The sequence below is a fragment of the Geospiza fortis genome, unplaced genomic scaffold (assembly GCF_000277835.1).
Source record: "Geospiza fortis unplaced genomic scaffold, GeoFor_1.0 scaffold130, whole genome shotgun sequence".
Lineage (NCBI taxonomy): Eukaryota > Metazoa > Chordata > Aves > Passeriformes > Thraupidae > Geospiza > Geospiza fortis.
The window spans coordinates 9,149,804-9,161,903 of NW_005054300.1; the positions used below are offsets into that span (position 1 = coordinate 9,149,804).

At 43.3% G+C, this 12,100-nt stretch overlaps 2 protein-coding genes across 2 annotated transcripts in view; both read right to left on the reverse strand.

Moving 5' to 3' along the window:
* Positions 1-338, reverse strand: part of STAMBPL1 (STAM binding protein like 1) — a 21,806-nt gene extending 21,468 nt beyond the window's left edge. Inside the window, exon 1 of the mRNA XM_031062646.1 lies at positions 322-338. The gene's annotated coding sequence lies outside the window, so the exon portion shown is untranslated. The remainder of the gene's footprint in view (positions 1-321) is intronic.
* Positions 339-3,110: 2,772 nt separating this feature from the next.
* On the reverse strand, positions 3,111-12,093 carry LOC102034154 (lysosomal acid lipase/cholesteryl ester hydrolase-like). The gene is made up of 9 exons (XM_005416469.1): positions 12,022-12,093; positions 10,017-10,131; positions 9,570-9,768; positions 8,681-8,790; positions 7,717-7,853; positions 6,656-6,796; positions 5,889-5,960; positions 4,504-4,572; positions 3,111-3,344 (listed from the first exon to the last, which is right to left on the reverse strand). The coding sequence occupies exons 1-9, from the start codon at positions 12,028-12,030 to the stop codon at positions 3,111-3,113; spliced, it is 1,086 nt and encodes a 361-aa protein (XP_005416526.1). The 5' UTR covers positions 12,031-12,093.
* Positions 12,094-12,100: the final 7 nt, after the last annotated feature.

Consider the following 12,100-nt stretch of genomic DNA (forward strand, 5'->3'; position numbering starts at 1 on the left):
GCTGCTGCCGGGGGCGAGGGCAGCGGGAGCGCCGTGCGTGGGCGGGGGCACAGGGTGCTGGGGGCAGCACGGTCCGTGCGCACCTGGGATGCGTCCCCTCCGCATTCCCCACGGCCCCGGTGCCAGCCCGGCCATCATTGAATCAGTCTTTATCCGCTTGGGTACCGGAGGGTGTGCACACCTCGCCTGGGCTCTCCTGAGCTTTGGGAAGGGCTAACTCGGGGGAAAGAATGTTAGCAGCGTTGCGGAGGAAGCTGTGGGTGAGGAGGAAAAGGACGAAAGATAACTGAAGGTGTGGTTGTCAGTGTGGGGCTGCTGTACCTGGGAAGAGGCATGCTGGACCCGAGGGCCTTCCTCTGAAGCAGAGGAGGTAGGCTGGGTTTCTGAGGCGGCAGGGCAGTGCTGTGGGCTGGCCTAGATCTCTGCTGGGAATGTTCAGCCGATGCAGCAGTTAGTCACGCCGTGATAAGTTTGGATGACCTTTGTGTTGTCTTTTTGCTGAACCTGCTCAGCAGGTGTTGATCATATTGATGCCTTTCCTGGACCCCAAACGTAAACATGGAAGTCTAGGCATGGTCTAAGATACTTGTATTTAGCTCATCCTGCACCCCCAAACACAGTAATGTAATTTCCCTTCCCTCCTTTCATTGTGTGTGAGGCTGTTCTGGCTGCTTGGCTTCCCAGCCTTGAGGTACCACTCTTGCTGCTGGTGGCTGTGGAGTGACACCACAGGGCTTGGTCCTGGCTTTAAGAACAGGAGGGACTGATTTGGGCAAGCAACGAAAATCCAGTATGTTCAAACACCTACCTTGTTTTCTTGGATTTGGCTGAGAGAATTATGAAATAGAGGCTCCAGTCTATGCCATGGAGGGTTTTCAGTGGACTGTTGAGTTAATCCTATCCTGAAGCAGCCATGGAAAGGACACTTTCAGTGCTGCAAGGATTTTGTCTGGATAGCTCATGGTTTTCCAAGGGGAAGTGTAAAGAATGGCTATTCCTGTTGTCCAGACCCTGTGCATTCCAGGACTGCATTTCTGATGGATGGCAATAAGAAGATAAAGTTTGGTTGCAGGAAACTTTGGTAAATGGAGACCCTATCAGATGGGTATTTGGAAATTCTCTTCTCTTAGAAAAACTGGCAATCCTTTGTAAAACTCAGTTGCATTAGAGGTGAAATTAGGCTGAACATTAGGTTCAGATTAGATTTAGGTGTTCAGTATTGAAGACACTGCACATGGTGCTCTTTCCCAAGAACTGTTGGTCACTGACCTGAATGCTTCCCTGTAACCTCTTGCAGGGTGTGTCTGTGGCTGGTTCTTCTTCTACAGCATGGGAAGGTGCTCTAGAAAAGATTGAACTTGATGTCCTGGGGCAGCCCTTGGTGGCTGCTTCCAGGATGAGTAAACTTAATTTCAGACCAGTGTCCGTCCACCCAACCAGATTTTGAGGAACTGCTAGATCCACCTTCCTGCACCTCCCTGAAAGGGCAGTGTGTCCCCACTGCTTTCTTCAGCTGGGCAGAGCCATGTGCTCTGGTTCATGGAGAATCAGTTCTAGTTCATGGTTAGCCCTGACTCTGCAGCAGGGAAAAGGCACCACTGGCGAGGTGGAAGGAGTTCAGTGCTGTGATTCTGGTTTTTCCCTCCCTCCCATTGTACATTTTGTGCAGAGTCACGCTGTCAGGTTCATCCCATGCACCTTGTCTGAATGCTGGGTGGTGCTGCAGAAGTGTGAATGAGAGCAGAGCTGAAGGGCTTTGCTGCCAGATCCTCCACAGAGGCCCTCTCCTCCTCTTTGCCTGAGCTGGAATTGTGGATCCTGCTCCCCCTCCCTTCAGAGCTGAGCCCGTGTCTGTGTGGGGTGCAGGGTTTGCTGTGCCAGTGCTGGCTCTGCCCTGCTGCTTTATGGGGTGGGCCAGGTCTGCTGTGAGTTCCCTGGGGCAGCCAGGACACTGGGATTTATAAATGATGTGGTGTGGGCAAGAGTGGCCACTCTGTGTCTTGGACTGCAAATGTCCCCAGGAGTTGAGAACTCAATTCCCAGTGGTACCACAGGTTGCTAGAGGAGGTGTGTCATTTGCATATGTTTGCATGAAGGTGGCCTTTGCATGTGTTTTCTATATTACAAGAGACAAACATGTTTTGTTTATATTGCTCTCTATCTCCCAGATTATTATCAAATGGGTTTCACTTTCCACAAGTCTTGACTGAGGAATCTGGGCTTATGCCCCCACCCAGAAACACCCACAGTGCCTGAACTCTCCTGACTTGCCCTGCAATGATGAACCCTTTGGTGTGATCTGTACCCCCTGGAACAGTCCCATAGGCAAGCACTGACATGAGGAGCTGAGGACCCAGAAGAACTTCAACTTCTTTACTGATGGTGGCAGGAATATTTATTGAGATGGATGCAGTTGTCTTTTAAGTACAGTTTGCTGCTATTGCCAGGTTTTGAAGACAGTTGTTCTCTTTGTAGTAAGAGGGGTAACAAGCCATTAGTTAGTGTAAGGATAAGAGAATATCTGCATCTGTCCAACAGTCAGGTGCTTTTTCTCTGACATATATGTTATGGTGTTGGATTTCTTTCATTTGGGCCAGTATAGCCAACTCCTGTCTGCTTGGATGCCAGGGTGATTTTACAAGTGAAAATTTTTTGGTGTTTTTGGTATTGTGAGGAGAGGAAAATAGGTGAAACGCTATCAGAATGACAGATGATTCAACTTCAGCAAAGTTCAGTAAACAGAGAAATTATCTCCCATTTTGGGTTTTCAGGGGAAATCACCTTTGTCTCAAGTGAAATATGTAGTGCAGGTCAACAAGGAAACAGAAAATGAAATCTTAGCAAAATCAGTCGTATAAAAATTGAAATCTTCCAAATTAAGGAATCCCTGAAGTGTTCTGTGTAATATATTTGTAATTTCAGTGGTCATTCACATGTACCTCAGCTTCTTCTGCAATCACCAAAATAGTGTAACACCAAAGGAAGCAGTGTAAAAATATTGCAAACCAATTGTCAGTAGTTTGTAAACCTCTCTACCTATACCAATAATCAACTGCTAAATAGAAATCTCTGGGGTTTCTACTGCATGAATTAAATCCTTCTGTGGCACTCTAAGCATATTTCTTCAGTAGTTCAATGATTTTCAGATACATTTTCTCAGCTGCATCAAGGCCCCAGAGGAAATCAAGATGTCCCCATGTAGGAAAATGCTCATGGTAAATGAGATTAGTGATCCGAGGAAGCAGCCTTGCTATGTCTTTTGGATCTGCAAATTTGTCCTGTCCACCACTCCAAACAGCAGTTGGTACCTTTATCTCCTCTATCTTGTACTCAGGAGGAGCAGTCTGTAAGACAGGGAAGAGACCTGAGTGAGTGCTGCTGTATCAAACCTTTAGAGAAAGGTTTCTGTGCAAGCACCTCTCTTTGTCTTTTGCCTCTGCACTGCCTACGGTAAAACCATAAGGATGAAGGCCACCCTCTTACTGCTCATTGCCCTAACCCCATTCCCTGCCTTGCTTGTCATCACAGAAGAAGTTAAAGAAACACAGAAGATTAAAATGGAAATTGTCTGAGATCTGAACCAAAAGCCTTAGTGCAGGATGGTTATTTGTCAGTGTGGCAAGGGACCGTGCACAAGATGTTTTGAAACTTACCCTTATTAAAGGAGAGTTCAGTTATCTTTCTTCTTGACTGCTTTTTGGGACATTTCCTAACCTTCCACATCATTGGGAATAAAGCATTGCCCATTTAAAAGTTTAAACTTCAGATGTTTAAAGACCGTATGTGTGTATGCAAGGTGTCTGAGAAGGAAGGTGTCCTTGGAATCTTTATCGACTTGCAAAATAATGTGCCACCCATGAAATAACCTGCCCTGACTCACAAAGCACTCTGCAAGTCAACTGATCTGATCAAACCTCAAAAAATAATCAGATGAGTTAAAAGTGTTGCAAGAGGATCAGAGCATTTTCAAGTGTTGACTACACAGTAAATAAAGCTCCTATAGACCAAATTTTGCCTGTTTCCTTTTTTCCATACAGGACTCTTTAGTTCTTCTCAGCAGTCTCCACTGTGCCATACTGAACCATCCCTTAAGTTTAATTTTTACAGCAAGTAGCCTCTGAAAACCAAGGTATGCATTTCCACTTTTTTTTTTCATCACCATTGTAGTGTTTAACTGAAACGCAGACTTTGAGGATTTTTGGGGAAGAGCTCTGTACTCATCCAGTCTGGGACCTGGGTTGGCTCTTAGCCTTTTGGGAATGGCAGGTAAGCTGACATGTTGTTGGACACATCCCTGCATCAGTAGGGGAGGCTGCAAAAATCTGTATATGCCGTGTTTGTGAATAGACTCTGACAATCATGACTATTAGATTCAGGTGAAGCTTTACCTAAGACCACCCTTCCCTTCCTTTTGTAGCATTCAAGGTGCTAATATATGAATTTTTCTATTCTTGGTTTTTCCAGGACCCAAGGATGAGTTCTCAGAAAAATGAATTGCCTTACCTGGTTGTATTTCTTCATGTTTTCCTTACAGCCATAGTCATAAGCTTGAAATTGGTCTGCATGTTTTATCTGTTAATATTGTAACAAGGGCAGATAAAATGAAAATGTTAAGAGACAGAGTGCAGGAGTTGTTTTCTTGCATGTGATTGAACTCAAGTTTCCAGCAGTAGACAGGATTCCAGGGATACTGAGGAGGGATTATGGGTTAAGTGGTTTCACCACCTTTCCCCTCGCTAACATTTTCTCTTGATCTTCAACCACCATCCTTGTTGTGTTTAGTTATTAAAGCCTTGCTACCCAATCTTAATTTGCTCTTTAGTTAGCTAATGATAATTAGTAGCTCTTCGTGATGCAGGAGCATGTCAGGGCTCTCACTAGCCTGGGATACCTCCTCAAAATCCTCAACTTTTGTGTGCCTGCTTGGTCTGCTCTGGTCTGCTCACAGTAGTGGCAATGATATCTGAGGCTCTGAACTGCATACAAGCATATTGGGAGCTGAGTGTGATTGCCTTAGCATTAAACTCTTGTCTTCTGTGTTCTGTCTAAAAGGAATATCAAAATAATAAAGGGTTAACCTGTCTTACTGATAATGTGTGTGCATTCTTTTTTGATCTAAACCTCTAAGTAACTGAGGATATGATAGAAATCTGCTAGCTCATCTCTGTTTTCTGGCTCTGGGTGCTGGGTTTCTGTTCTGCATACCAGGAATTTTGGGCAGGGGATGTACAGCAGCACACATGTATTTAAGGGCTGCTTTAAGTGGCACAGTGCACTTAGGGTTCACTTAAGTTCACAGTTGACTTGATGTGTTTGGGTGATGTGTTTCTGAGCCAATGCCATCTTGTCCTAGTCTGATTTGGAGCCTAGGCAGAACAAGCTTGGGTCTGGAAGTGGCATGAGGTACCAGCAGAAGAGGCAGTTCCCCATTTTGCCATTGTGCCTGCAGAAGCATTTGTGCAGTAAACTGGTTTTGGAGGTAATCAAGGCTGCAATTAACCCTCTGGGAGATGAGTTTTAACCTAAATCCCTTCTTTGTCTGGTTCATCCCTGACTGTAAAGTTCACTTATCCCACCTGCCAAGTGCCTAGACTGTGCTTGTGTTCACTTCTGCAGCTTTCTGCACACATCTCCATCAATAAGGATGAAGGCTGGAAGCCATTAGAGCCAAGAGAGGTGTGATGTGCCCTGGGGAAATCTCAGAGCCTGGTGCCAGAGGGGAAATTTGGGGAATGATCTGGTGAGCCATGGGGAACAGGGCTCCCTCTGTGACAGGTGAGAAGATGTGATGGGCAGATTTCCAGATCTGTCACCTGTGGATTCCCCTGTTGGCTGCCAGTTGGATAAAAAGCCATACTAAGGGTGTTTATGTGTCAGCACAGCTATACCTGCTGCCAGTGAATAATGTTCTGTACCGATGTTCCAGCTGGGTAATGTCCCGTGTATGAATCTGTTCGACTCTGCAGACAAAGCAGAAGTGTTGTGAAGGCTGAGATCCAGTGCTGTGACAGAATAAAGCTGTGAAGACCCTGAGCATCATACTGCTGCATACCTCATTTTTATAGGATATTCTTCAGATATAAAAATGGAAGTTGAGGAAAGATTCACAAATACACTAGTTTACAGTAGGAATGAGTACATGGGATTTTATATCTTTGGGATAATCTTTTCAACATTCTCAACATAGAGAAAACATCATTTGAGAAGCGTGTATGGCCTTTGTTTTCCCAGTTTATATGATTTGTATAATGCTTTTAAATAATGCTGTGCATGATCAGTAGAGAAAGATTCTCTACAGTTCTCTTGGGCATAATGAAGATTTTTATGGGTACACTTGTTAAATAGTCTGAGAGATGAAAGGTGACTGGAGAGCAGACATGTGAATGGTCTGTAAGAACAAGAGGTAGCAGCCAGAGTAAAGGAATTCAATCTTTCTGCTGGGAGAAGTGTGAAGAAACAGCTTTGTGTTTTGGCTGGAAATGTTTCAATGTGTAGCAAACAAAAAGAAACCATCTCTTAATGTCCAGAGGAGTCAGATGTCTTGTTTAGGAAGGAAAATATATGAATTGTGCAAAAGAGAAAAAGATCTTTGTCCAGTTGCCCTTCAAAGCTTTTTCAGATTTACTTGTACGAAGCTTTTCTGGGAGGTGCTTACCGTGTTCATATTTTGTATCATGCCCCCGACCAGGTAGCAGAAGATATTGCCACAAACTTTCCCCAGACATGCACAGAACCGTGTTACAGGTCCTTTCATCAGCTCATTGTATTGAAGAGCTCCTTTGCAGCCAAGTAGTAACTGAGGGGAGGAAAAGTGCAAAACTTTTCTTAGCTGTTGCAAGATTATTTCATGCAGAAAACTCCCTCTTCTTTAAGTCACTCTCTCTTCTTTAATAGCCTTGCCTCTTCACAAGAGGCAAGATGGCTGAAACTGCTTGCCATCCCACTATCCTTTACAGAGTGTTCTTCCCAAGGACAGAGCACATGTTCCTCCTTCTCCTTGACACAAATGCTGGAGGTCACTATCCATCTGTTTTTAGTGAGAAAGAGTGCTGGCTGCACTGATGGCTGCAGAATATAGGAAGTCCCTTTTTGCCCTAATACCTTTTCCTGGCAGGTGCAAACTGTGCTGTGAGTGCCACTCCTAAGTAAAGAGGGATCAGACTAATGAGACAAATGGGAAGGGTGTAGAGCTGAATGATCTGTAGTCACATCATGGGTGCAGCTTGGACAGAAAGAGATGTGCTTCTGTGGTTTGACATAAAGTATAGCATGCATGATTTCCACATTCCCAGGAAATTCTGTTAAGTTGACACCTTCTGGTGTTTAATTTATCACTTGTAAAGTAAATACTTTACAAGCATAAATTATCTGCATGTCTCATAAAATTAAGATGTGAAATATTTTACTTGTGGTTTTTATTAGTGCTTAAGGCTAGATTTAGTAGACTATATTAGATTTCTTTTGTTCTGGTATTTAAAAGTTTTATTCAGAAATATTTGACTTAAATAAATAATGGTGAAGGTATGCCTGCTACCTTAAAGAAATTGCAAAAGCCATACCATGTGAAACCTTGCAGTTTAGCTCTTTGGAAAGTCTGAAGTCTGATATACAGAATTCAATTCTAACTGAGCACCCCTTAAAAGTTCAGGTTGAGTGAGTCCAGTAGAGACAAAGCAGACAATTATGTCTTTCTCTTTAGAAGGAGAAATTCCTTACCCTGATCAGTGGCTGGGGAAGCAGTGCAATTGTTATCAGAGGACTGGTAGAATGTGTGATGGTGGTCACTGGTGCCAAAGCAAAAAATGCTTTAATCTTCTGAGGCATATCAGGATAAGTAGAAAGTGCTATGAAGCCTGCAAACTCAGAAAAAGAAGTCAAATTGATTAAGAGATGTCCACAGACCAAATAAATAAAAAAGCAGTAGGCAACAAAGCAATGAGACTAGGTTAGCTTCCAATTGGCTGTTTTCTATTTCTGTGCTGCAGACCTAAAGAGAATGCTTGATTCTTGCTTAAAACCTTTATTTGGAAGATAAAGTTCATTCTAAGGATACAAGCTCATTAGAGCAGTCCTGATACTGCTTTTGTCAGAACTGATAATTTTGTGTTAAGGCCAGTTTTGGTTGAAAAGGTATATTAATTAGATTTTTGAAATTTAAATTCTCTCTAAAGTTCCCTAAATTCAAAATAAAAAGTTTCTCAGCTTGCAGTCTCTAAAAGACTGTACATGTGTATGCTGCCATTCAGCAAAACAAAAATTATCTGAAGATTAAGAATAATTTTTTTCCTTGTAATTAAGCACATACTTGCATGAAAGTGAATTCACACATAAAGGAAGAGTATAAGGAAGACATTAAAGCAAAAAAGGTTTGTTCCATCCTGTTTTCTGAATGTGTTTACATTTCTCCACTGATGGATTTGACTGGCTGACATAATTATCTGAAGACAAAGAAGGTGGTGGTTTTGTCTGAACTGTTAATTCTGTAAAAAGACTCTTAGAATGCACATATGGGAAGAAAGGAAAATAATTTTCTAATAATGCCACTTCCCCCCATTTTCTCCTCTATTTCTGAGTTTGTTTTTGTAAAAGGACAATGGTACACTGTGACATAAACCCCAGAGTCTGCTCACAGACCTTATCTATAAATCATAAACACTAACACTGACTGTTCTAACATTACCTGCAGCTGACCCTTCAGAGTGACCAATATAGTAAACATCCTTCTGTCCAGTTTTATTCATGATGAAGTTCAGCTCTGCTGGAATATCATATTTACCCATTTCATTGAAGCTGTGGGGAGAAACACAAAAAGCTGGCAGACAATTTGACTATCACAGTGTGAGTTACTGACTGTCAGTTTTGTTCATTGCACCGAGCAGGAGCCATTGGAGGAGGAGGTTGCACACTGTGCCTGCATTCCTCGCCTGAGCTGGGGAGGTGGGCAGAGGGTGCAGCTGTGCAGCCTGGCTGCCTGATGCCCTGGGCTCTGTGTGCATGAGGTGCCAGTTTCACCTGACAGCTGCAGCCCTTGGGGAACTGAATTTAATCAGGGCTTTCACCTGCAGGGGTTACAAGAAATATTTTTCTCTCAGATAACATCAGTTGTGGTAGATCAGATTTCTAGGCTGAGCTGAGCAGTCTCCTGTCCTTTCTGCACTTGGAACATGGTGTCTGGTGGGAGACTTCAAGGTGACAGATACCTCACAGTTTTGGAAACCTTTTCCCACAGAAACCAGCAAAGGTGACCTAGGTACTTCCAGCTTTGCTTCTGTGTGTGCTGATTCCAGAAGAGCCAATTCAGCTCATGCAGCCAATTCCTTCTTATAACCTCCCTCATATGCCCAGGAGTGGCTGCATCTCTGGAAAAGAGTTTGTCTAGTCTCCTTAAATGTTGCATGTCCTACTTGAAGTCGGATTATATGAAAACATGTCATGTTTTCATATAATTTAGAAGGGAATTTTTTTCATCTAGCCAGAAGGGGAAAGGTTGTGCATTCTAATAGCAACTGCCTAATCTTGCTAGTTCTCTGACAGTTGCTTTCTTCAGAAATTCTTTCTCCAAAGAGTACCTGAACTGCCAGAACTCTTTCTGGCAGGGCTTAAGGGTCTTATGTTTTAAAGACCAGGTGTCTCCTCGGCTGTTTCCCAACCAGACATCATAGCCAGCATCTGCAAGGATGAAGCCCAAGCTGTTGTTGGGCAGGTTGGCAATCCAGTGAATAGAATCTGATAAAAAACCATGATGTAGCAAGACTGCAGGCTTCTTTCCTACAACAGAAGAGATTTTCTTAAGCTGAAATAGTAATAAGTAATGTGTACTTAAATCTGGGGCGCAGAATTTGGTTTTGCTGGAGTGTTTTAACCAATATACAGAATTCAGGCCCCATTCTAGGCTGAATGACTGGGTACCCTTGGTGAGATGGAAAGGTGTGGAACTTTGCATTTGCAAAGGGGAAGGATGGGGAATCCATGTGAGAGTTGGCTCTCAGACTGTCCTTATGTCCTATATGTCATACCTGCATTGTGGCTGTTCCTTCCAGAAGGAATTCTGAAAACACCAAGAATGTATCCATCCTCTGTTGGAACTTCATATTCCTCGCTGGGGAATCCATGATATCTGATAATTTCACTCTGTGGGAAGCCAAAGGAGAATTTGTTATCATGCATTTACAGTGAAGATATTGGTGTAAGAACCGTTTGGAGGCTGCTTCTGCCCAGGAATGTGAAGCTAGCCAAGAACATGCCAGGGAGATAAATGTGGTAGCATATTGCTAGCCTTTCTCTACTGCTCTGTGTTGTACTGGTAGGGAGGGACAGGGATTCCTGCAGGAAAGCAAACCCCAGGTCTCTCTTTTTCGTGGATGATCCTCTAGCTGCTATGCTGTAGCCATGGAGGCTGGAGGATGCAAACAGCAGCTAGAGGAGTTGGGATGGGTTTCTGTGGAGTGGTTTGTGTACTCTACTTAATGCCTAATATCTACTTAATGCCAAATGGTAGTAATTTGCCGCAGTAATTTGCTGTAGCTGTGGCACTCAAACACTACACAGATTTATAAGAGTATCAGGATGCAGTAAAGTCTTCATCAGACCTGCTTAGATGGTAGTTGTCTGGAATTTGATTTCCTATTACGGGGCAAAGTGAGTGACTAACATTTTGGGAGATAGTTTATCCTGTTTTGCAAGGGTGACACTGGTCTGTATGATGATATTCTGCCTTGGAATGTGGTCAAACCACTCAAATAATGTCCTGTTTTGCAAACTATCAGTGGTAGGCTGAGAAAGAGCATCATGTATTCCTGTTGGTGTTGAATTATGCTAAAACAGGTCTGACACATCAACCCCAAATTAGCATCCCGATAATGAGATAAAGAGCTGGCAAAGATAAACTGCTAAGCCAACCTGCAGGCAGAAGGTTGGTAGTCAATCACTTTATACTTTCACTGCCCAGTCCACTTTCATATGATTAAGTTCTCCTAATATATCCCTTCCTGGAGTTTGTATGAAGATTTCTCCTTTGGGTTGGGATGCCCCTCAAAGTTACTCCTAGAGGCTGAGCAAAAGAGATTTTGCCCACAGTTGTTGGTATGGGTGAGGGTGAGTTACATCAATCTCAACTTTAATAATTGTTTCTTTTTGCTAGCTTGAATACAATTGCTTTTATATGATTGCTTTGATATAATGCACTGTGCTATATTACCTTATACCAATACTTTTAGCTACTTTTCTGTATAGTAAAAAATTCTGATTAGGTTATTTTTGTCTAATCATTAATTATAATAGATCATTCTATTTTATATAAATATATCTGGTTTGCCATGGTTAGTCCTGCAGGACGAAGTTGTAGAATGGTTCAATCACACCTTTATAATTCCTTAGCCTTCAGCAGTGAGATTCAGAGGCTGAGACTGGATTCAGCTGCACCCAAGCTCCTCTTTGAGAAGGAGTTTAGAAATCAAGGGGGTCCCTTCAGCACCTCACAACTCAACAGGAGGGCTTCTCTAATGAACCTTGTCTGAAGCTCCCACTCTCCCCACAACAAGGTTGTACCTTTCCAGTCAGTAAACATGCAGCAGTATCTCTGTCTGATCCACAGTGAATCCTTGCCAAAATGAGGTTAAGAAAGCCACGGAGGGTGGATCTCTTATTTCAGACTCACAGCACCACCTATTACACTGCTGCCACAGTGAGGAAATCTTTCATTTAGTGCAAGGGTTTTGTTTTGAGAATCTGTTGTTTGAAGGAGGAGTATAAGCACCCTTTCCACTGTACTAGGCAAAGAGGTTGTTGCAGAAGATCAGGCCTTGAGACTAGAAGCCAGCCTTTGTTTCCAGTGCAAAGGAATTCTTCTCTCTAGCTCAGACTGTTTGGCTAGGAGCATCAACATTTCCTCTAGGTCTGTGGTGCTGGAGGAACCCCTTTGAAGGGAACTGACTTTAGCCTCCTGATAGGCACTGTTAGTCAGTGGTGGTGGTAGTGGGAGAGATGCTTTAGAAAGAAAGGAAAGAAGGTGACCCAACTTACAACATTCATGAAGCATTCCGGGTTGCGGCGCTTGCAGTGGCTTGTGTCAACACCTGCAGTGGAGGCTGCTGTGAATCCT

Bases quoted from the DNA above. Each gene is read 5' to 3' on its own strand.
- LOC102034154 (XM_005416469.1), bottom strand. The intron at 5,961-6,655 runs GTAAGCACCTCC...CTTTGTCTGCAG, and splicing joins TGATACAAAATATGAACACG to AGTCGAACAGATTCATACAC. The intron at 3,345-4,503 runs GTAAGGCAATTC...CCTGTCTTACAG, and splicing joins ACATGAAGAAATACAACCAG to ACTGCTCCTCCTGAGTACAA.